Source organism: Moschus berezovskii, chromosome 25, assembly GCF_049115385.1.
Source record: "Moschus berezovskii isolate FMDL1 chromosome 25, NW_MosBer_1.0, whole genome shotgun sequence".
Taxonomy (NCBI): Eukaryota; Metazoa; Chordata; class Mammalia; order Artiodactyla; family Moschidae; genus Moschus; species Moschus berezovskii.
In genome coordinates this window covers 6,798,939-6,818,969 of record NC_142484.1, presented here as the reverse complement: position 1 = coordinate 6,818,969, position 20,031 = coordinate 6,798,939, and the positions used below count along the sequence as shown (strand labels likewise).

The 20,031-nt window shown below is 51.3% G+C and overlaps 1 protein-coding gene across 1 annotated transcript in view; it reads left to right on the top strand.

The window, feature by feature from the left end:
* PACS1 (phosphofurin acidic cluster sorting protein 1) overlaps window positions 1–20,031 on the top strand; it is a 149,787-nt gene that overhangs the window by 112,653 nt on the left and 17,103 nt on the right. Inside the window, exons 3-10 of the mRNA XM_055415483.2 lie at window positions 9,592–9,681; window positions 10,586–10,711; window positions 12,889–13,033; window positions 13,262–13,353; window positions 13,461–13,541; window positions 16,182–16,241; window positions 17,032–17,192; window positions 17,530–17,623. Coding sequence (XP_055271458.1) covers window positions 9,592–9,681; window positions 10,586–10,711; window positions 12,889–13,033; window positions 13,262–13,353; window positions 13,461–13,541; window positions 16,182–16,241; window positions 17,032–17,192; window positions 17,530–17,623 — 849 coding nt within the window. The remainder of the gene's footprint in view (window positions 1–9,591; window positions 9,682–10,585; window positions 10,712–12,888; window positions 13,034–13,261; window positions 13,354–13,460; window positions 13,542–16,181; window positions 16,242–17,031; window positions 17,193–17,529; window positions 17,624–20,031) is intronic.

Genomic DNA, 20,031 nt, shown 5'->3' with positions numbered 1-20,031 from the left:
GGCTCCTCTGTCCATGGAGTTCTCCAGGCAAGAATACTGGAGTGCATTGCCATTTCCTTCTCCAGGGGATCTTCCCAATGCAGGAATTGAAGCGGGGTGTATTGCACTGCATGGAGGAACCTGGTAGGCTGCAGTCCATGGGGTCACTAAGAGTCGGACGCGACTAAGTAACTTCACTTTCACTTTTCACTTTGATGCATTGGAGAAGGAAATGGCAACCCACTCCAGTGTTCTTGCCTGGAGAATCCCAGAGATGGGGGAGCCTGGTGGGCTGCCGTCTATGGGGTCACACAGAATCAGACACAACTGAAGTGACTTAGTAGCAGCGGCAGCAGCTATTGCATTGCAGGCAGATTCTTTACCATCTGAGGCACCAGGGAAGCCCTTTAGTCACTAAGTTGTGTCCAACTCTTGCAACCCCATGAACTGTAGCCCGCCAGGCTCCTCTGTCCATGCAGTTTCCCAAGCAAGAATACTGGAGTGAGTTGCCATTTCATTCTCCATGTGATCTTCCCAGACCCACGGATTTTTAACCCAGGTCTCCTGCATTGGCTGGCGGATTCTCTACCACGTAAGCCACCAGGGATAATTCCTCCCAATTCCGTGAGATGTTTCCAGACACCATGAGTTGAAAAAGCAAGTGAGGGGCCGTGATGGGCAAGTGGAAACCTGTGGTGTCTTTTCCTCCTTTCCCAATTTTGCACTCGTTTCTAGGTCACGGGCAGTGTTCCAGTTTTCAGGAATTATTTCCTTTGCTAAAAGCCAGTGCTTTCCAGTGCAAACACTGTTGGTGTGGTTTGGAAAGTTCCCTGCTGTTTTTGCCTTCCCCGCAGTTAAACGCCTTTGCCAAAAGAAATAATTTCTTTTCTTTCCTAATCAAATATTTAACATTCTGTAAAATTTTAAATTATACCCAAAAACTACAAATATCTGAAATTTTTTGCTCGACTTCCAAGCAGCTGAAAGTAATTACAGATGTTAACACATTCATTTATCCAGTCACTTATTTATTAATTTACACATTCATCTAATAAATATTTATGGAGCACCTGTTATAGGCTAAGTGTTGTTCTAGGCATAGGGGATTCAGCAGCGAACAAAACAGACCCAAACTCCTGCCTTTAAGGACCTTTACCTGCTGATAGAGCAGCTGTCCTCAAAATAGGGTCTGCAGCGCCTGGGCTCCCCAAGACCACCTCACAGGATACAGGAGGTCAAAACTGTTCTTATGATAGTACTGTGACTTTACTTGGCCTTTCCACCTTGTTGACATTTGCACTGAAGTTACAAGAGCAGTGGTTGATGAAACTGTTGCAGGAAGTGGGACCTCCTCCAGGGACTGAGAGCAGACTCTTGTCTAACACTCGGAAATGGATTGTCTGAGGAGATCACATGCTGAAAAAGCAGGAGACTTTATTGGGAAGAGACGCCTGGGCGGAGAGCAACGGGGTAAGGGAACCCAGGAGGACTGCTCTGCCACGTGGGTCGCAGCCTCGGGTTTTATGGTGATGGGATTAGTTTCCAGGTTGTCTCTGGCCAGTCTTTCTGACTCAAGGTGCTTCCTGGGGCGCATGCATCGCTCAGCCAAGATGGATGCCAACGAGGGGGACCCCGGGACGTTGGTAGGACATACGGTCTGGTGTCTCCTTTTGACCTTTCACAAATTCTTCCGGTGGGTGCTGGCTTGTTAGTTCCGTGTTCCTTACCAGGACCGCCTGTCATAAAATAACTCCTGTGAATGGCTGCTATGGCACCTGGCCAGGGTGGGCAGTTTCAGTCACTGTTTCCTCTGACAAAACAGGTGGCCCTTACTTCACACCAGGGCGGCCTCCCCAGCGTGTCAGCAGTCATCGTGTGTCCACCATCGCATACTGCAAGGAAGAGGGGAAAGGCCAGGTTTGCTTAAGAATGTCCTTGAAGAAGGACAGTAAGCATTGTTCATTTATTTTGTCTCAACCCTGGAGTACATGCCTTCTGAATAGTCTGTATGATGAAATGGAAATGTGCGCACAGTGCCCTGCTTCACAGAGGAAGCTGCCTGACGACTGAGCTGTGTCTTGAAGTAGCTGCTTTTTCACAGAACACCATTCGTATTGAAAGAAAGGCTTCTGGACAAACTGTTACTCAGACTCAGGAATTTGGAAGATAGTTTCTTGAAAATGAACAGTGTGAGCCTGTCACTTCGAGGGGAGACAACTGAGAATATTTTTTGGCCAGTAAAATAAATGACATTTGAGTTTTCAAGTGAAGATTAGAATTATATATGTATGTGTATGTATATACACGTGTGTATTTATGTGTGTGTATTGAACTGATACATGTGTACACACACACACACACACACACACACACACACACACGGTCCTAACCATTGGACCGCCAGGGAATGCCCAACAATCCACCAAGAATTTCTCTATTTAAAAAAGAAGCATTTAAAACACTAGTAACCTAATTTTTAATACATTGAGACTCATTAATGGGTATTTTTATGTGTCATAAGTAGTGGTACTATGAAAGTTTTGGTTGCTTAGTTGTGTCTGACTCTTTGTGACCCCATGGACTTTAGACCACCAGCCTCCTCTGTCCATGGAACTCTCCAGGAGTGGGTAGTCATTCCTTTCTCCAGGGGACCTTCCCAACCCAGGGATCAAACCTGGGTCTCCTGCATTGCAGGCGGATTCTTTACCATCTGAGCCACCAAGCCAATCCCAAATGTCAATGGTACTATAGTATCAGACACAAACTGTTTTGTTTCTATACTGCAAATGAAGATATACGGTTCTACAGATTTAAAAAGATACTGAAGATAATTTTGAATTTGGACCTGAGTTGGTAGTGCCTGGCACCTGGAAGAAGCAAATTCTGGGACTCAGGAGGGGCCGAATCTTTGCTGAAGGGCAGTAAAGACGAGACTAGTACTGTGCTGGGCTCTGAAAGTGCCCGAGCTGGCTGTGACCTCGTAAGCTGCTCTGCATCTACGTCCTGTTACCCGCGCGCACAGGTTCACGTTCACAAGTTTGAGGTTCAAATAATGCATTTGGGATGGAAACGTTTACGGGTATTTACAGCACACATTTAGATAGAGTTCAGATCATGAGGGCCGCTGCTGTTGGAAGGTGATGATATGGCCCAGTGGGGGTGGGGGGAGAAATAAACAAAATGCAGTCAAGAGGATGGAGCATGCCCGGGGTGGAGGAAGTTACCAGTCATACGTGGTGATCACAGGTGGCCTCACTGAGAAGATGGCTTTCATGCAGGGACTTTGAAGAAGGTGAGGGAGGAAGCTGTGCAAATACCTAGAGGAAGAGCCCTGCAGGCGGAGGGAGAAGCCAGGGTGAGGCCCTGAGCAGGGAGGCGCTGGCAGGTGTGTGTCTGGCAGGATGGAGAGAAAGGAGGACGGCTGCTGTGGCTGGAGGGGAGTGAGAGGAAGAGGAGAGGAGGGCAGGGAGATCGGCGGATGGGGTGTACGCGTGATCGGAAGGTCTCTGGCTTTTATTCTGTGTGAATTGGAGGGTTTGGTTTTTGTTTATTTTCTGGCTGCTCCTCAGCATTTGTTGTTCAGTCACTCGGTCGTGTCTAACTCTTTGCGACCCTGTGGACTGCAGCATGCCAGGCTTCCCTGTCTTCACCATCTCCTGGAGCTTGCTCAAACTCATGTCTGTTGAGTTGGTGATGCTATCCAACCGTCTCATCCTCTCTCATCCTCTTCTCTTCCTGCCTTCAGTCTTTTTCTCAGCATCAGGGTCTTTTCCAGAGAGTCAGCACTTCACATCAGGTGGCTCGAGTATGGGAGCTTCAGCTTCAGCATCAGTCCCCTAAGTGAATATTTAGGATTGATTTTCTTTAGGACTGACTGGTTTGATCTCCTTGCAGTCCACGGGACTCTCAAGAATCTTCTCTAGCATCACAGTTTGAAAGCATCAATTCTTCGATGCTCAGCCTTCCTTATGGTCCAACTCTCACATCCATACATGACCACTGGAAAAACCATAGCTTTGACTAGATGGGCCTTTGTCAGCAAAGTAACATCTCTGCTTTTGAATATGCTGTCTGGGTTTGTCATAGCTTTTCTTCCAAGGAGCAAGCATCTTCTAATTTCATGGCTGCGCTCACCATCTGCAGTGATTTTGGAGCCCAAGAAAATAAAATCTGTCACTGTTTCCAGTGTTTCCCCATTCCCCAACCAAGGATCGAACCCATACTCCCTACACCCCTGCATTGGAAGTGCAGAGTCTTAACCACTGGACCACCAGGGAGTCCGACTTGGAGGGCTTTGAACAGGGAAGTGATAGGATCGTTCTGGCTGCTGTGTGGAAAACAGACTGTCGGTGAGAAAGAGGAATCAAGAAGATCAGCTGATAGGCTCTGACAGTGATTCTGGCAGGAGATGAGGGCGGCACCCGAGCTTTGGCCTCAGCAGCTTGGAAGGGTGGAAATACCTTTAAGTGAGATGGGGAAGCCGGTTTAGGGAGAAAGATCGAGAATTCAACCCATCACATTGTGTCTGTGGTGGCTGTTAAACATCCTAGGAGAGATATTGAATAGACAGTTGACTGTGCGAGTTTAGAGTTCGGGAAAGAGCGGTCTGGGAGAGAGACGGTTTGGAGAGTCGTCAGCTGAGATCAGAAGATGGATGAACTCCATGGGACCGGAGGGAGTGGATACAGAAAAGAGAGCTTGTCTAGAGATCGAGGCCGAGGGACTCCATCACTGGGACGTCAGGAAGGAAAGGAAGGACCTGACCTGGGGACCAGGAAAGAGCAGCTGAGGGCGAGAGGAAATCCAGGAAAGTGCAGTGTGCGGGAGGTCACGGGAAGGAGAGGGGCCGGATGGGGAGTGATGGGCCCTGTCAGAACTCAGATCAGTGGAGGAAGAGGAGTCCCCCGTGGAGGTTCTCAGAGACTCTGAGGATGGCAGCCGTGGTGGAATGGCGCAGGTAGGAGGGCTGACAGAGCGCAGCTAGGAGACAAGGAGAGAAGTCTTCTAGAGCAAAAACAGACGGCTCTTGAGGAGTTTGCTGTAACAGGAAGGCGAGGTGTAGGGCCGTAGCTGGCAGGGCATGTGGGGACAAGAGAGGATTTTTTTTTAATGAGAGAAATATCAGTAGCCTGTTTGCTAATGGAAATGACCCAGAAGAAAGAGCAAAGTTGACTGTATAGGAGAGGAAAGAATGACTGGAAGAGCCTCTTGGAGTCAGTGAGCAGGAAGCGAGCAGAGGTGGGGTGGGGCGTGTGGGCCGGGAGCCCCCCAGTGTGACCGAGGGGAGGAAATGTGGCCACACAGACGTGGCCAGGAGCTCATGTGGCAGGGGCTCTTCTCCTGTCACTTCAGTTTTCTCCGCACAGTAGGAATCAGGGCTGTTAGCTCAGCGTGAAGGCAGGGATGGGGAGGTGTTTGGGGAGTGGGGATGGAGTGAAGGGGTGAGTGCCCAGACTGGGGAAAATGCAGTGTGATCACCGGGCAGCCCCGCAGGCCCATGTCATGTTTGGGATCATAAAGTCAAAGTCAGAACAGAGAGCAAATCATCTGATTCTCTCCAGGCATGTTCAGCTCAGGCCGCCGGATTTATACAGCATTGGAATCCGCCTGGTGAGCACGGAGAACAGCAGCGGGCAGAGGCCCTTGGGGGTGGGCAGGGACTGCCTGTCCAGACGGTGGCATTTCAGCCAAGCAATGAGCAGAATGGATGGCAGGCAGGAGGAGGAGTGAAACACGGGAGGATCAGTGGGTCGTAGGCCTGGGGGGTTCGAAGGATTGTTGTTGTTGACGCACCAGAGAGAATGAGCTCAAAAGAACGGGAAGTGGGTATCAGAGACTAGGCCATGTGACATAGAAGAGTCAGTCGTCAGTATCAGTAATGATAAGGTCCAGAGTGTGATCAAGTGGGTACAGGACTTGGACAGGGATGAAGACGAGACCCCTGGGAGAGGGGTTTAGAGGCTGGGGTGTCCGCAAGTGCACGTGTCAAAACCATGAAAACTGTTAGGGTGGGAGGAGTGCTGGGGAGAGGAGCAGTGCATGACAGGCTAAAGTCAGGAAATGAGCACGGGGCTTCCTTGATGGTCCAGTGGTTATGAATCTGCCTTCCAGTACAAGGGATGGATTTGATCTAGGAACATTCCACATGCTGGGGGGCAGCTAAGCCCATGTGCCACAACTCCCGAAGCCTGGTGCCTTAGAGTCCATGCTCTGCAACAAGAGAAGCCACCGCAATAAGACCTTGCATCACAATGAGACAAAGCCCAAGCACAGAAATGAAGACCCAGCACAGCCAAAATTTAATTAATTTTTTTAAAAAGACTTAGTGCAGCCAAAAATAAATGCTCCTTGGAAGAAAAGCTATGACAAACCTAGACAATATATTAAAAAGCAAAGACATTACTTTGCCGACAAAGGCCCGTCTAGTCAAAGCTATGGTTTTTCCAGTAGTCATGTACGGATGTGAGAGTTGGACCATAAAGAAGGCTGAGCACCGAAGAATTGATGCTTTTGAACTGTGATGTTGGAGGAGATTCTTGAGAGTCCTTTGGATCAAACCAGAGTCCACACAGATCAAACCAGTCAGTCTTAAAGGAAATCAGTCCTAAATATTCATTGGAAGGACTGAAGCTGCAGCTCCAATACTTTGGCCTGACTCATTGTGAAGACCTGACTCATTGTAAAACACCCTGATGCTGGAAAAGACTGAAGGCAGGAGGAGAAGGGGACAACAGAGGATGAGATGGTTGGATGGCATCACTGACTTAATGGATGAGTTTAAGAACTCTGGGAGATGGTGAAGAACAGGGAAGCCTGGCATGCTACAGTCCACGGGGTCACAAAGAGTTGGACATGACTGAGTGACTGAACAACAGCAACAAAAATTTGAAAAAGAAACAGCAACAGCAGCCAAGAAGAGAGGCAGTGGCAGCAGCTCAGAGGGTCTGGGGGAGGTGGAAGGGAGAGTGTTCTGGAGCTGCTGCTGAGGAGCAGGGAGGACTGCCTCCCACCGCCAAGCCCCGCGGTCATACCTAGAAGTGGCAGAGGGCGCAGGGTTTCTCCGCAGTTCCATGGGGCTGTCCTGTGCCCTGCAGGCCGGTCAGTAGCCCAGGCCTCTCCCCTCTAGAAACATCACACTCACACACACCCCGCCCCCCCATTGGTAACAACCAAAAATATCTGTAAACATTGCCAAATGTCTCCTACCCCTGGTTGAAACCACTGCTATATATAAACCACATTTTGGATTCTTAGCATTTCTCAGATTCATTGTAGAGTCTTCTTAAATCCTAAGAGCCTAAATAAATTCAGGTGAAAACTTTGTCAAGGCTCTTGGTCCTAATAGAGGTTACAAAAAGTGTTATCTAACACATGAAGCAGAGTTTCCTTTATTATTTTTTGTTGTTGTTGTTTAGTTGCTAAGTCGTGGATTGTAGCCCACCAGGCTTCTCTGTCCATGGGATTTCCCAGGCAAGAATACTGGATTGGTTTCCATTTCCTTCTCCAGGTTATTATTTTTAATTGGCATAATATAATGGTATTCTAATTATAAAAGCATTGTGAAAGATTACATTTAGGAAATTTTTCTTCCTGCATTAATCAAAAGCAAAAATTAGAGATATGTAAGAAACCTAAAAGTTAAAACTAAAATTTTTTAATTTCTAAAGGACAACAGCAGAATACCTACTCCAGTATAGCAGAATAACTTCATCACCTTGAATTAGAAAAAGATTTCTTAGCTAGAACCCAGAATGCACTAATCATAAATGGGAAAAGAAATCAAAATTAAGTACTTCATCAAAATAAACTATTAAGAAAATGAATAGGCAAGAAAATATTTACAATTCATATATCTGGCAAATCCTTGTATAAATTTTAAAAACTTACAATCGAGTAACACGGTAAACAACATGGACAAAGAAGTTTGATTAGGCTCTTCATAAATGGAGATTTACAAACGACCGATAAATGGCTTGGAGGGCGCTACAGGGATGAGTCACCAGGGAGACGCGAAATGCTGCGGGGGCGATGGTCCTCCTCACATGCACAGTAGAGTCCTTGTGTCCTGGAGGACCACGCCCATTGCCGCGAGATGAGGACACTGTAGCTGCAGGTGGAAAATGGCACTAACGCTTTAGAAATCGGTCTAGTCGTTTCTCGTGAAGCTACAAGTGCGTTTACCCTGAGGCCTGGCCATCCCTCTCCTAGGGGTCCAAGAAAAAGAAAATACCTCCACACAGACTGGTATAGGAATGGTAGCTTTGGGACTTCCCTGCTAGTCCAGTGGTTCAGAATCCACCTGCCAATGCAACTGGACGCGAGTTCGAACCCCAGCAGGGGAACTAAGGTCCTGCATGTTGCAGGGCAGCTAAGCCCCGTGCACTGCTACTGGAGCCAGAACACCACAACTGGAGGGGCTGAGCGCCACAGCAGAAGAGCCCACACACAGCAACCAAGCCCTGCTGCAACCAAAAATAAAATAGAAACAAGCACACACATAAAAACCAAAACGGCAGCTTTAGCCATAGTGACTGCTAACTAGAAATGCCCCAAGTGTGAATGTTCAGCAACAGGACAGTGGGAGCCACGCGTGGTACATCCGTGGGATGGAATCCTGCTCGGCCGTCCAAGGGGCTGTGATACATGCAACAGCCTGTATGAACCTCAGACGCAGTATAAATGTTGGGCAGAAGAAGCCCAACCAAATAGTACACACCGTGTGGTTCCATTTATGTGGAATTTTAGAGCAGGAAAAACGGATCTCTGGTGAGAGGAGTCAGAGCGGCACTTGCCTCTGAGGAGGGGTGCAGGGTTGACTGTGGGGGTGGGGTCCAAGTGATTTTCCCGGAGTGACAGGGATCTTGTACATCTTGATACGGATGTGGGCTACACGGGTGTAATGTTGACTAACTCTTTCATTGGTGCGTGGGAGATCTGGTCACTTCACCGTGTTAAATTAAACTTAATTTTTTAAAGTAATTTTTACAAATTTACTGTCATTCCTCAGACCCTCCGACTGGTCTCTTTTTATTTTGAGGAACAGTTTAACCCAACTTTATTTTTCTTTAAGAAAACACTAGGGTGTCTAACCCAGTGCGAGGTTTGGCAGCGACAGTACTTAAAGCGAAAGCTCCTGGGAAAAAATTGTATCAAAGCTGAGACTGGGAAGGTGAGTTGGTGAGCTGTGTGTGGAAGCATGAGAGAGGAGCCCGGAAGAGAAAGCAGCAGGCCGAAAGGCTCAGGGAGAGGACAGTGTGGCCGGTCAGATGGGAGGAGGGCGGCCAAGGAGCCTTGGGGAGAACTGCCACGCCTTGGGGTGAACTGCCATGCTCTGGGGGTGCCACCCTGCTACCTCTCCCTCAGGGGCAGTGGGAAAGGAGAACTCAGGTGCAGTAACAAGTCATTTTCATGTGAAAACCCTTTGTAAACAGCATAATACATGTAAAATCATGTCTATGGTAGTGGCTTGATTTTAATCAAGTATGCAAAGACTGATGGAATATCTGAACTGGTAAGATTCTTCGTACAGTTTAGGTGTTGTTTGCAAGCATAGTATTTCTTTTGGTCTGATTTTTGGTGATGCAGCTTTGACCTGTTTTGTCTTGGTTTCAGGGTTCAAAAAGGATTCTTCGCTCCAATGAAATCATCCTTCCAGCCAGTGGACTGGTGGAGACAGAGCTCCAGTTAACCTTCTCCCTTCAGGTGAGAACCTGCTCAGTCTTAGGTCATTAATATGCCATGTCCCCACTGGTCTCAAACAATGCTCTGATCTGGAGATCGTTTTATCCGAGAATAGCCCAATGGCTTAATGTCACCCAGAGCCTCTGTGGCCTGCCTGGATGGCCAGAGCCATTTCTGAGGCCGCTGCACCACGCGTGCTGAGACCTGGATGGGCTGCTGCAAAGTATACCATGTCTCATTCTTCTTCTTTTCATTGTAGTTGATTTAAAATGTGTTAGTTTGTGCTGTGTAGCAAAGTGATTCCATTTTGTATACACATACATATGCTTTCTCCTTTTTCTTTGATTCCTATATTATACATATATTCCTTTTCATATTCTTTTCCATTATGGTTTGTCAGGATAGTGAGTATAGTTCCCTGCGCTGTACAGTAGGGCCTTTGCGTTTCTCCATCCTGTAGACTAGTTTGCATCACATTATCTTTCCTTGGACTGGGCTGTTGGCCCCACCATCCTACCACAGTCCTCCCCATCTCCTCTCCTTGGTATTCCGTGCCCCTGCTCCCTGAAGGAGAGGGTGCTACTTCAGTTTCATTTTGCCCCCATGTTGCAGCCTCCGTCCCATCCCTTCTCCTCCTTATCCATCCTTGTGTGTTTGTCTCTCCTCATGACCCCAGTAGCCCAGGTTGAACGCTCGATCCCCTGGCAAGGAAAGAGGCCATGTTTCAGAATGTGTGGGCCCCAGCTGCAGAGTGGAAGCCCGGTGCTGGGCAGAACCAGATGCTCCTCTCACCCCCCGTCACCCCCTCATACAGAGGGGAGCCAGGGAAGCAGAGGATGGTGGTGCATCCTCCGGCAGGACTAGACGCCACTGAGGACCCCCCATCTCTGACTAACTGTGCCCGGCTCTGTTTTGTGCCCGGCAGTACCCTCATTTCCTGAAGCGAGATGCCAACAAGCTGCAGATCATGTTGCAGAGGAGAAAGCGTTACAAGAACCGGACCATCCTGGGCTATAAGACCCTGGCCGTGGGGCTCATCAACATGGCGGAGGTGAGAGAGGGCGGCCTTTCAGAGCCTGAGAGAGACCCCAGCCCAGCCGGGGCTCTTCCCAGGCTGCCACCACCTGGCTGTTTTATTCCAGGTTACAAATTAATTATTTTATTGGAAATTCAGGGCATGCCTCTTTTTATTCAGTACTTCCTTGCTCACAAAAACTTTTTTCTTTAGCTTTTTAAAAAATGTCAGAGAACACTTATAATAATATGAAGGATTCCCGTCCACCCTTAACCCAGACTCTTCAGTGTTAGCGTATCTGCCTTTCGGCTCTCGCCCGTGCACACAGCGTGCATGGTGTTCACTTCTCTGAGCCACCGAGAGTGAGCTGCAGACAGGATGCCCTCAGTCGCTGAGCCATGTCTGACTCTTTGTGACCCCACGGGCCAGGCTCCTCTGTCCATGGGATTCTCCAGACAAGAATATTGGAGTGGGTGGCCATGGCCTCCTCCAGAGGATCTTCCGGACCCAGAGATCGAACCCACATCTCCTGCCTCAGCAGGCGGATTCTTTACCACTGAGCCACCTGAGCAGCCCACACATTAGTATGCACCGTGTCGATTTCCTAGAAATAGGAATACTCTCACGTGTGTGTACCGCCCACCATGAAGATCAGGACACTGACATGGCCCAGGAACGTCCTTCGCAGGCCCAGGCCTTCACCTGGGAGCGCGGGCTATATTTACTTGTCCCTTTGGTCTCCCTCGACCTGCAGTCCCTCAGATTTTTTCCATGTCTTTCACGCCCTTGACATTTTTTTAAGAGGCCTAGCTGGTTTCTTTATTGAATGTCCCTCCGTTCGGGTTTGTCTGATGCTTTCTGAAGATCACATTCAGCTTCCGAGTTTTTGGCAGAGTTACCTCAACAGTAATGCAGGCAGCACTCCGAGTCGACTTGTTCCGTTACTGGTGAGGCTGTCTTATCACTCGGCTAATTGAAGATGATGTATGCCAGGATTTCCAATATACAGTTAATCAGTATTTTGTTCTGAGCAATGGAAGAAGCACATTTTATACGCGGATGTTTGAGGACTCTGTAACAGTCTCTTTTTTGCACCTGGTCGTTTTAGCTTCTGTAAATGATTCTTGCCTGAATCAGTTATTAATCCTTTGATGTGAGCTCACATTCCAGTCAGTTCCAGTCAGCACCTCTGGGTTCCTCCAGCCTTTCTCCTCTCCCTGTTCCTCAGCCCGTTTGCTTGTTTGTGAGGCTCTCCTGTATGTGCTTTTAGATCTTCTCAGCCCGGATGAAGGGGAAGAAGAAAGGGACCACAAATCAATTTTAAAACGTATTTCTGTATTTTCATACTTCAAATAAGAAAAAATTTTGCAGCCACGACAGAAGATGAGGTACTCCCAGCGCATCTTTCTGTCTTCTTCATGTTTTGTATCAGAACAAGGGCCTGGGGGAGCGGAGGCTGTGGACACCGTGTCTCGCCAGCCGTGTTGAGCCCTTAGGTCCTTTCCCTCATTTCCAGGCACAGGTGGCCACGGTCTGCAGGCGCCACCCCCACCCCTGAGCCTGAGAGCTGGTTTCCTCTGTGAAAGACTTAACTAAACTGCAGTCCTAGAGAGAAGCAGTCATTTTCTATCTCAGGCCTTGACTTTTATCTCTGAGCACATGACCAGAGCTGTGACTGGCACTTCTGGAGACAGTTTTAAAATGAGACTTCCCTGGCGGTTCAGTGGTTAAAAATCTGCCTTTCAATGCAGGGGACACGGATTCAATCCCTGATCAGGCAACTAAGATCCCACATGCGGCAGCTAAGCCCTTGTACTGCAACTCCCGAGCCCGGGCTCCGTGATGAATGATCCCATATGCCGCACCTAAGACCCAACACAGCCAAACAGATAAAGAAGTATTTTAAAAATAAATAAAGTGAGATGAGGGAATCCCCTGGCAGTCCAGTGGTTAGGACTCTGCACTTTCACTGCTGAGGGCCAGTTCAGTTGCCTAGGGGTTCAGTCCCTGGTCAGGGAACTAAGATACCACAGGCTGAATCGCGCAGCCAAGAAAAGGTAAAGTGAGACTGAAGGCAGTAGAAGAAGAGTGAGAAAGAAAATGTGTTAGCAGAGCACCATTCCCGGTGGCTTGCGTGTCCACTGGGATCTGTGAAAACCGGCCACACTGCGGGGCTCTGTGTGAGGCACATCCGTGGCCGCCCGTGCTCATAGGTGATGCAACACCCGAACGAAGGTGCCCTGGTGCTCGGCCTGCACAGCAACGTGAAGGACGTCTCCGTGCCTGTGGCAGAAATAAAGATCTACTCCCTGTCCAGCCAGCCCATTGACCACGAGGGGATCAAATCCAAGCTGTCTGGTAAGATGAATGGTGTCGGAAAGCCCTGCCCAACCCCCCTGTCTCCATCCTAGGACATAAAGCATACCTTGGAAAGAGGAGCTTAGGGGTCCCTGAAAATAAAACGGGGCCAGGGCCCTCTCCTCTACCCCAGCCTAGTCTCCACCTGAGAATAGCGGGACTCCAACCAGCCAGAGCCCCCCCGCCAGGCCAGATCGCCCCCTTGCGAGGTTCTCTTACTGTTTCCAGACCGTTCTCCTGATGTTGACAATTACTCTGAAGAAGAGGAGGAAAGTTTCTCATCGGAACAGGAGGGCAGTGATGACCCGCTGCACGGCCAGGTAACGTCCCACAGCCCCTCACACACACCGGCCTGGAAGCCCCTCCAGACCCTCCAGAACCTCCTGGGGTTGGGTTTCCCAACCTCATTCCATCCCTACCCGCTTAGGACCTGTTCTACGAGGACGAGGATCTGCGGAAAGTAAAGAAGACCCGGAGGAAACTCACCTCCACTTCCGCTATCACAAGGGTGAGCCGCTAAGGTCTGGGGAATGTTTCCACTGAGATTCCAGTCAGTGGCGGTGGGCGGGGGGCGGGTAGGATGGGAGTGGTGGTTTCAGACTTCCTGGGAAGTTTTTTTTTATCAATAACATCCACACAGGGCCGTCCCCTCAAAGCTCTGATACATCCCTTGGTACCACGTTCCCCTCCACCAGCACCTCCACCTCCTCCACCACCAGCTTATTAAGAATCACTGTGGCAGAGAACCAGCATTCCTGATGGCAGTGTGTCACATTCTTTGGGCTCTCTTAGGATAGAAGAAAGGTTGAGAAACCTTGTTGTAGGCTTTGGAACAGATGCTTCCTCGGGGAGCAGAGCCCCTCAGATAGCCTGCCTCCCCTTTCCAGGTGATTACTGTGGATTTTGTACTGTCCACTGCATAGAGAAGTCCAGTCCTCTCTAGGAGAATCTCCACTTCAGATCATTTGTTGAACTTACCCAGAAATAAAGAACTGTGGGCTTGATATAATGCCTGCCTTAATGGATCCATGACATTAGAGACCAAATGCCCATGGAATCTGTCTTCTGCATAAGATTTCCTAAGGAGCCACTGCTTTGGGTGAAATTAGAGTCCTGGACTGAGATGCTAGCATGCTCCTCTGTCCATGGGATTCTCCAGGCAGCAATACTGGAGTGGGTTGCCATGCCCTCCTCCAGGGGATCTTCCTGACCCAGGGATCGAACCTGCATCTCTTGCACCTCCTGATGCTTAAAACCTGAATTTCTAGGTTAACTCTGACCTATTCTGGGGTTCCAGTGCCAAAGTGTAGGAGAGTCACAAGTGTCAGGAGCTTTTTGGAAGAAAAATTCCCGGTTTCATCGGTCCCCAGAGGCATCCTGATCCTCTCTGGGCAGAGCCAGCCTGGGGCCCCTGAGAGCAGAGATTCCTGTCACCTTCAGGAGTGAAATAAGCAGAGGCCAGACCTTCCCAGCATGTGTGTCTGAGCCTGGTTGAGCCTGGTCCACCGTGAAGCATGCTGTCCCCTCTCCAGGCCTCCTGGGGTGTCCCTGGGCTCTAGCGATGTCAAGAGCGCATTTGAGCCATTTCATTGTCCTCAGGCTTCTCACCCTTGATTGGGCTCCTAGGCCAAGTGAGGCCCGTCCCGGCATCCAGCCCCACTTGCGCTCCGATGATGGATGGGTGAGGCAGGGTGGCTCTCTTTTGTGATTCCTGCTAAGTTTGTATTTCCTGCAGTATAGCCACAGAGAGGTCCCATTTTCTTCGCTTGGGTGCCCCTGGGGCTTTATAACCGCCTCTTCCAGTATATCCAGCCTCACCATGCGCCGCACTCCTTTGATAGCCACCCCCAGAGGGTGTTTTTGCTGCTGTTGTTAACTGCAGGGCTTTCTAGTCAGAGTTTCAGAGGAACTGTTCTTTCATTCCTGTCTCCTGTACACACTCGTCCTCTCTCCCCCGAGAGCAGTTGTTTTAGGCGCGCTGACTGAACGGTCCTCTGTGTCTCGGTCACTGTGGCTCCCGGTCTTCCTCTGCTCGGGGCACCCTGCCACCGAGGGGAGCCCCGCCCTTTCCCGAAGGCCCAGCTCAGTCTCCCTCACAAGTTAGTCTCCTCCATCCCCAGGTGCAGAGTCTGCCGTCCAGTCAGGAGGTGCTGGTGGCCACAGACTAATCACCATAGCTGGGGTCAGACACGGAGAGACCAGGAAGGCCTGGTCTGTGGCGTCAGGGAACTCACTGTCCACTGACACAAACACATTTACACGAGTGACCGTGACGGTGTAGGGCAGGCACCAGACGAGTACTGTCAGGCCCGCAGTGGCAGTACGGGGGACGTGAACGACTCTGAGCTGGACAACTTCACAGGCAAGATGGCGAGAGATGCTAGGTTTTCTGAGAGTGAGCAGACCTTCACCACATGGATTTGGGGCCGAGGTTTAGTCAAGGCAGAAGTTACCTTACCATATAAAGGCCCAGCAGGGGAGCACCACACACAGAGCTCTGCAGAGTTGTAAGCAGTTAGTTCCCACTGAAGCCGAAGTCGGGTGTGAGGGTTAAATGGTGGGCGAGGCCGGGGACAGGCAGCGCCAGCCCTCAGTGGACACAGAGTGATGCTAAGAGGCTCTGGGACCCTCGAAGGCCGTCACCCGGGGAGTGACTGGTGGGATCTGCCTGTGGAGCAGTCACCGTGGACTCTGGAGGGAAGGAGACTGGAGGTGGGGCAGCGGGGCTGGCGGAGGGCGGTCAGTGGCCCCAGGGAGGCTGGACGGAAACAGTGTTGTTCCAGGAGGGCAGGAGTCAGCAGCCCTGGGCTGGGCGGCAAGGTGGGGGAGAGACTGCAGGCTCAGACTCGGTGACCGGGGGACCAAGAGAGGGGATGCACGGAAAAACGTCGGGTTTGAGGAGCCTGTGTGTATACTGGCGGTGCTCACCTGTCAGCACCATGTTTCTAGAGAAAGGGATGAGCAGGAGGTGACGGTGGGGAGTTACTGGGGTGGGGTGGGGTGGGGTGGGGTCCCAGGGTAGAGACTGTCCCCACCACTGTCCTCCCCCAGCTCTTTACAAAAGCGGGCCCTCGGTCACCCTTCCGACAAGTGATCACCTTCCACACGGGGCTGCTGGCTGAGAACCTCTGTGGCTTTGTCCCTACAGCAACCTAACATCAAGCAGAAGTTTGTGGCCCTCCTGAAGCGGTTTAAAGTTTCAGATGAGGTACGAGTCCTTACTCCCAAGCCGGACGGTGAGTGGAATTCTGGAGTGTCACCCTGGTTCCCGGGGCACAGTCGGTGCTGCCCCTGGGAGTCGAGATTCCAGGCCCCCCACGTGAGGCGGTAGCTAGAGGAGAGCTTCACGCTACTTGGAAGGAGGAGAGACTGACAAGCAGCGCCTGAGGGTCTGCCGTCTTGAGCACAGGGGCGCCTGGTCCTCCCCGCCATCGGTTAATTCCAGGCCTCTGGTGTGGGGTGTCTGGCAGTGCTGTTCAGTGTTCCCTCCTGCCCCGAGGTCAACATCGTGAGGTGCAACCTGAGGTGGGAGCCTCCTCCGTGGCGTCAGGAACTGGCCACTAGAGAAGCAGTATCCCCCACCCCCGGGCTCTCATAGTTCGGAGCCGGTCCTCACAGGCTCTCTCCTTAGTGGACCGAGACTGGAGACTTGTCCCCTGTGGACTCAAGGGGAGGGCAGCGTGAGCCTGCCAGGGTCCCAGGCTTCCGAGCTTTCTCCAACCTACTCCTCGGGAAGAGTATGGTCTCGCTCCCGCTCCTCTTCCTGACGCTGGGTCCTGATGGGGAGCGCCAGGGAGGCACTGAGGGGGGACCCTGGCCTCACCATGTCCTGCTCTCAGGAACAGATCACAGAAGGGCCACCAAGACCCCCCTGAGGAGGGAGAAGCTATGGCGAGCCCCTGAGGGGACTGGGCAGGGTGGCCATGGGGAGAAGCTGCCCGTCTCCATGTCGTGAGCAGGGCTAGCCCCCAGCTCAGAGGTTTTGTCTGCCCCCACAGGTGGGCTTTGGGCTGGAACATGTGTCCCGGGAGCAGATTCGAGAAGTGGAAGAAGACTTGGACGAGCTGTACGACAGCCTGGAGATGTACAACCCCAGCGACAGTGGCCCCGAGATGGAGGAGACAGAGAGCATCCTCAGCACGCCAAAGCCCAAGCTCAAGTGAGGCCCGCGCCCCTCTGTCTCCTGAGGCCACTGTCTCCCAGACCCCCTCCCCCACCCCCATGACCAGGGAATCTCGGCTCCTCACCCCTGATGAACCTCCAGCCCTCTGGATAAAGGTTGTTTAACTGACAGAAGTCCCCATCGAACTCTCTCAAGTCCTTCGAGTCCAGGCCGCCCTTGTCTAGCCTCTGCTGTGTCTCTTCCTCCTGACATCCTTGAAGCCCGGGTTTTCAATCTTTCTAGAACACCACCTCTCCCCGGCTGACCACAAGCTGCTGTTCTGGGGCCTGGCGGCCCCTGACTGACCCTGGCTGTGCTTCTTTGCCACCCACAGGCCCTTCTTTGAGGGGATGTCACAGTCCAGCTCCCAGACGGAGATCGGCAGCCTCAACAGCAAGGGCAGCCTCGGCAAAGACACCACCAGCCCTGTGAGCACGGCTGAGGGCGATGGGGCGCAGGGCCGGGGCGTGGGCTTAACACAGGGTCTTGTGCACGGCGAAGGGCGGGGGGCGTGCAGAGCAGGGCTGGGGAGTTGGGATGGCACTGGGCCCTCTGCTCCCAGCTCATTTGGGACCCGTGAGTGGTCTCATCTTGTTTGAGCCTCAGTTGTCATCTCAGTCCTGCCAGGCACTTCGTGCTCTGAGGGCACTGTTGTGGCCAGGCAGATGTCCTCTTTGGTCTCTTCCCACCGTGACCTGGAGCCTTCCCCCCAGAGCACGCAGTGCCTCAACACCTCCCCTCAGCGCTTGCCAAGCGGTAGCTGGGAGAGTGGCATCCGGCCTGGGTAGCAACTCTGCTTCCAGGTGGGGAAGGGATGGGGCAGGAAACCCCCAGGGTCTGTTCAGGAGAAATGATGCGGACTTTGCTGAGGAAGTGGGCAGCGCCTTCACAGGATCGAGAATTCAGTGGGCAGGTTTCCATTTGGCCTGGTGAGCCAGAGGAGCTGGAGCCCCCCAGAGCCCAGCCTCACCCTGGACCACGCCCTGCCCCTCCCTGGGAAGGCCTCCCCAGCCGTGGAACCCATCTTGATGCTGCACCCGCCTCAGGCCCTAGGAAGCTCTCCTTGCCCTGTTTACAGCCCACGGTGGGGAGACAGGCCCAATTTTAGTGGGGTCTTTGGTTCGCAGTTGAAAGTCCAGTGTCTTCTCTGTAGATCAAAGAAACTGAATCCTTTAAGTCTTGGTGCTCTTGCTGCTTTAACAAAGAAAATACAAAACTCACCCAGCAAATAGGTATGAACCTGTGAGGAAACGTCCTGACGCCCGTGAGGCCCTCCATTCGCCCCAACCCCCATCCATCCATTCCCGGGCGTCTGCGAACCGTCGGCTCAGAGTCGGCCTGACTGCCTGCTGCCACCAGGTGGCGCTGTCGTCCGCCTTATCCGTCCTCCCGCTGAAGGCACAGCACGTGTGGTCGGGCCCTAGAACAGCGGCACCACGTGGCCTTAGCGAGCAAACGTGGGATGGACCCTGGCAGGCCCTGCCGAGAATCCCTCTGCGGAGAAACCTCAGGCCTGACCCTTGCAGACCCCGCGCTCTCAGCCTTTCCAGCCAAGGTTCCTGTGATCTGGCGCGGAGGAGGCCTCACATGGCTGCTGCTTTTATTCAGGATGTCTTTGTAGCTGCTCTTTCTGGAGGGGCTGCTGAGTGGCCCTGCTGGGTCCTCACTGTCCATGTGGATGGATCACTGGCTACGGAGGCCTGAGTCCACTGCAAGTGTAAATAAAAGGGGCGGACTCTTCCAGAGAGAAACCTGGGGCCTGGCCAGGGGGAGACTGACTCCAGGCATCCTAGGAATGCAGAACAAGGGCCCTCCTGTGACACAATGCAAGCAAATTATGAACTGAGATAGCACACCAGAGCACTAAGCCTGGTGTCTAACATATGCAAACACTTAAGAAATGTTAGGGATCATTGTCAGTCAACCAGTAAGGGAAACTATCTTAATGAAGCTGCCTCTGGGTTGATGCAATTTGTAGACTCTGCTTTTAGTCTCAGTTGCATGACTTACAAAATTTAAAGAGAAAAATCAATTGATGTTCTGAGCCTCAGGTGCTGTATTCATAAAGTGAAGCTGCTGGGAAAGATTGAAGGCAGGAAGAGAAGGGGACGACAGGATGAGATGGTTGGATGGCATCACGGACTCAATGGACATGGGTTTGAGCAAACTCCAGGAAATGGTGAAGCAACAGGGAGGCTTGGCGAGCTGCAGTCCATGGGGTCGCAAAGAGCCAGACACAACTGAGCGATTGAACAAAAGGTGTCAGCACAGGAGCCCAGTTAGCTCAGAAGTCAGTGAAGTATCAGTCTTGACAGTATGATGGCCTAAGGACCCCTCTTCAGGCAGAACATTGCTTTGGGGCAGAGTTGAACTGAGAGCACAAACTCCATCAGTCTTCTGAGTCTGAATTTTGACTCTCATCACTCCACTGACTGTTCTGGCAGTTACCAAGGCTTCGTGTCCTCGTCCACAAGTTGCATGTAAAAAGGACATGCCTTGCAAGACAGAGTGAAGATCCAGTGGGAGAAGGCAGCTAAAACCTCCAGCATGGAGCTTGATTGGTGGGTGGATTGGTTTACAGCAGGGGTAGCAGCAGTACTGTAAGTGGCTTTGCTGTTGTTACTCTGGGGCCCGAGAGCCATTCCAGTTCCGGACTCCTGAAATTGATAGACTCCAGTTGTCTTTTTAGTGAGTCCTTCAAATTCTGATTCTTTTGGCCAAATTTCAGACTTTGCTGGTTCTCTGTGATATTTCTATTTTGAAGAGCCCCATATGTCTTGATGTGGGTGTGGAACTTTGGAATCCTTTAGTATGAAAGGCACTTTGGGAACTGCAG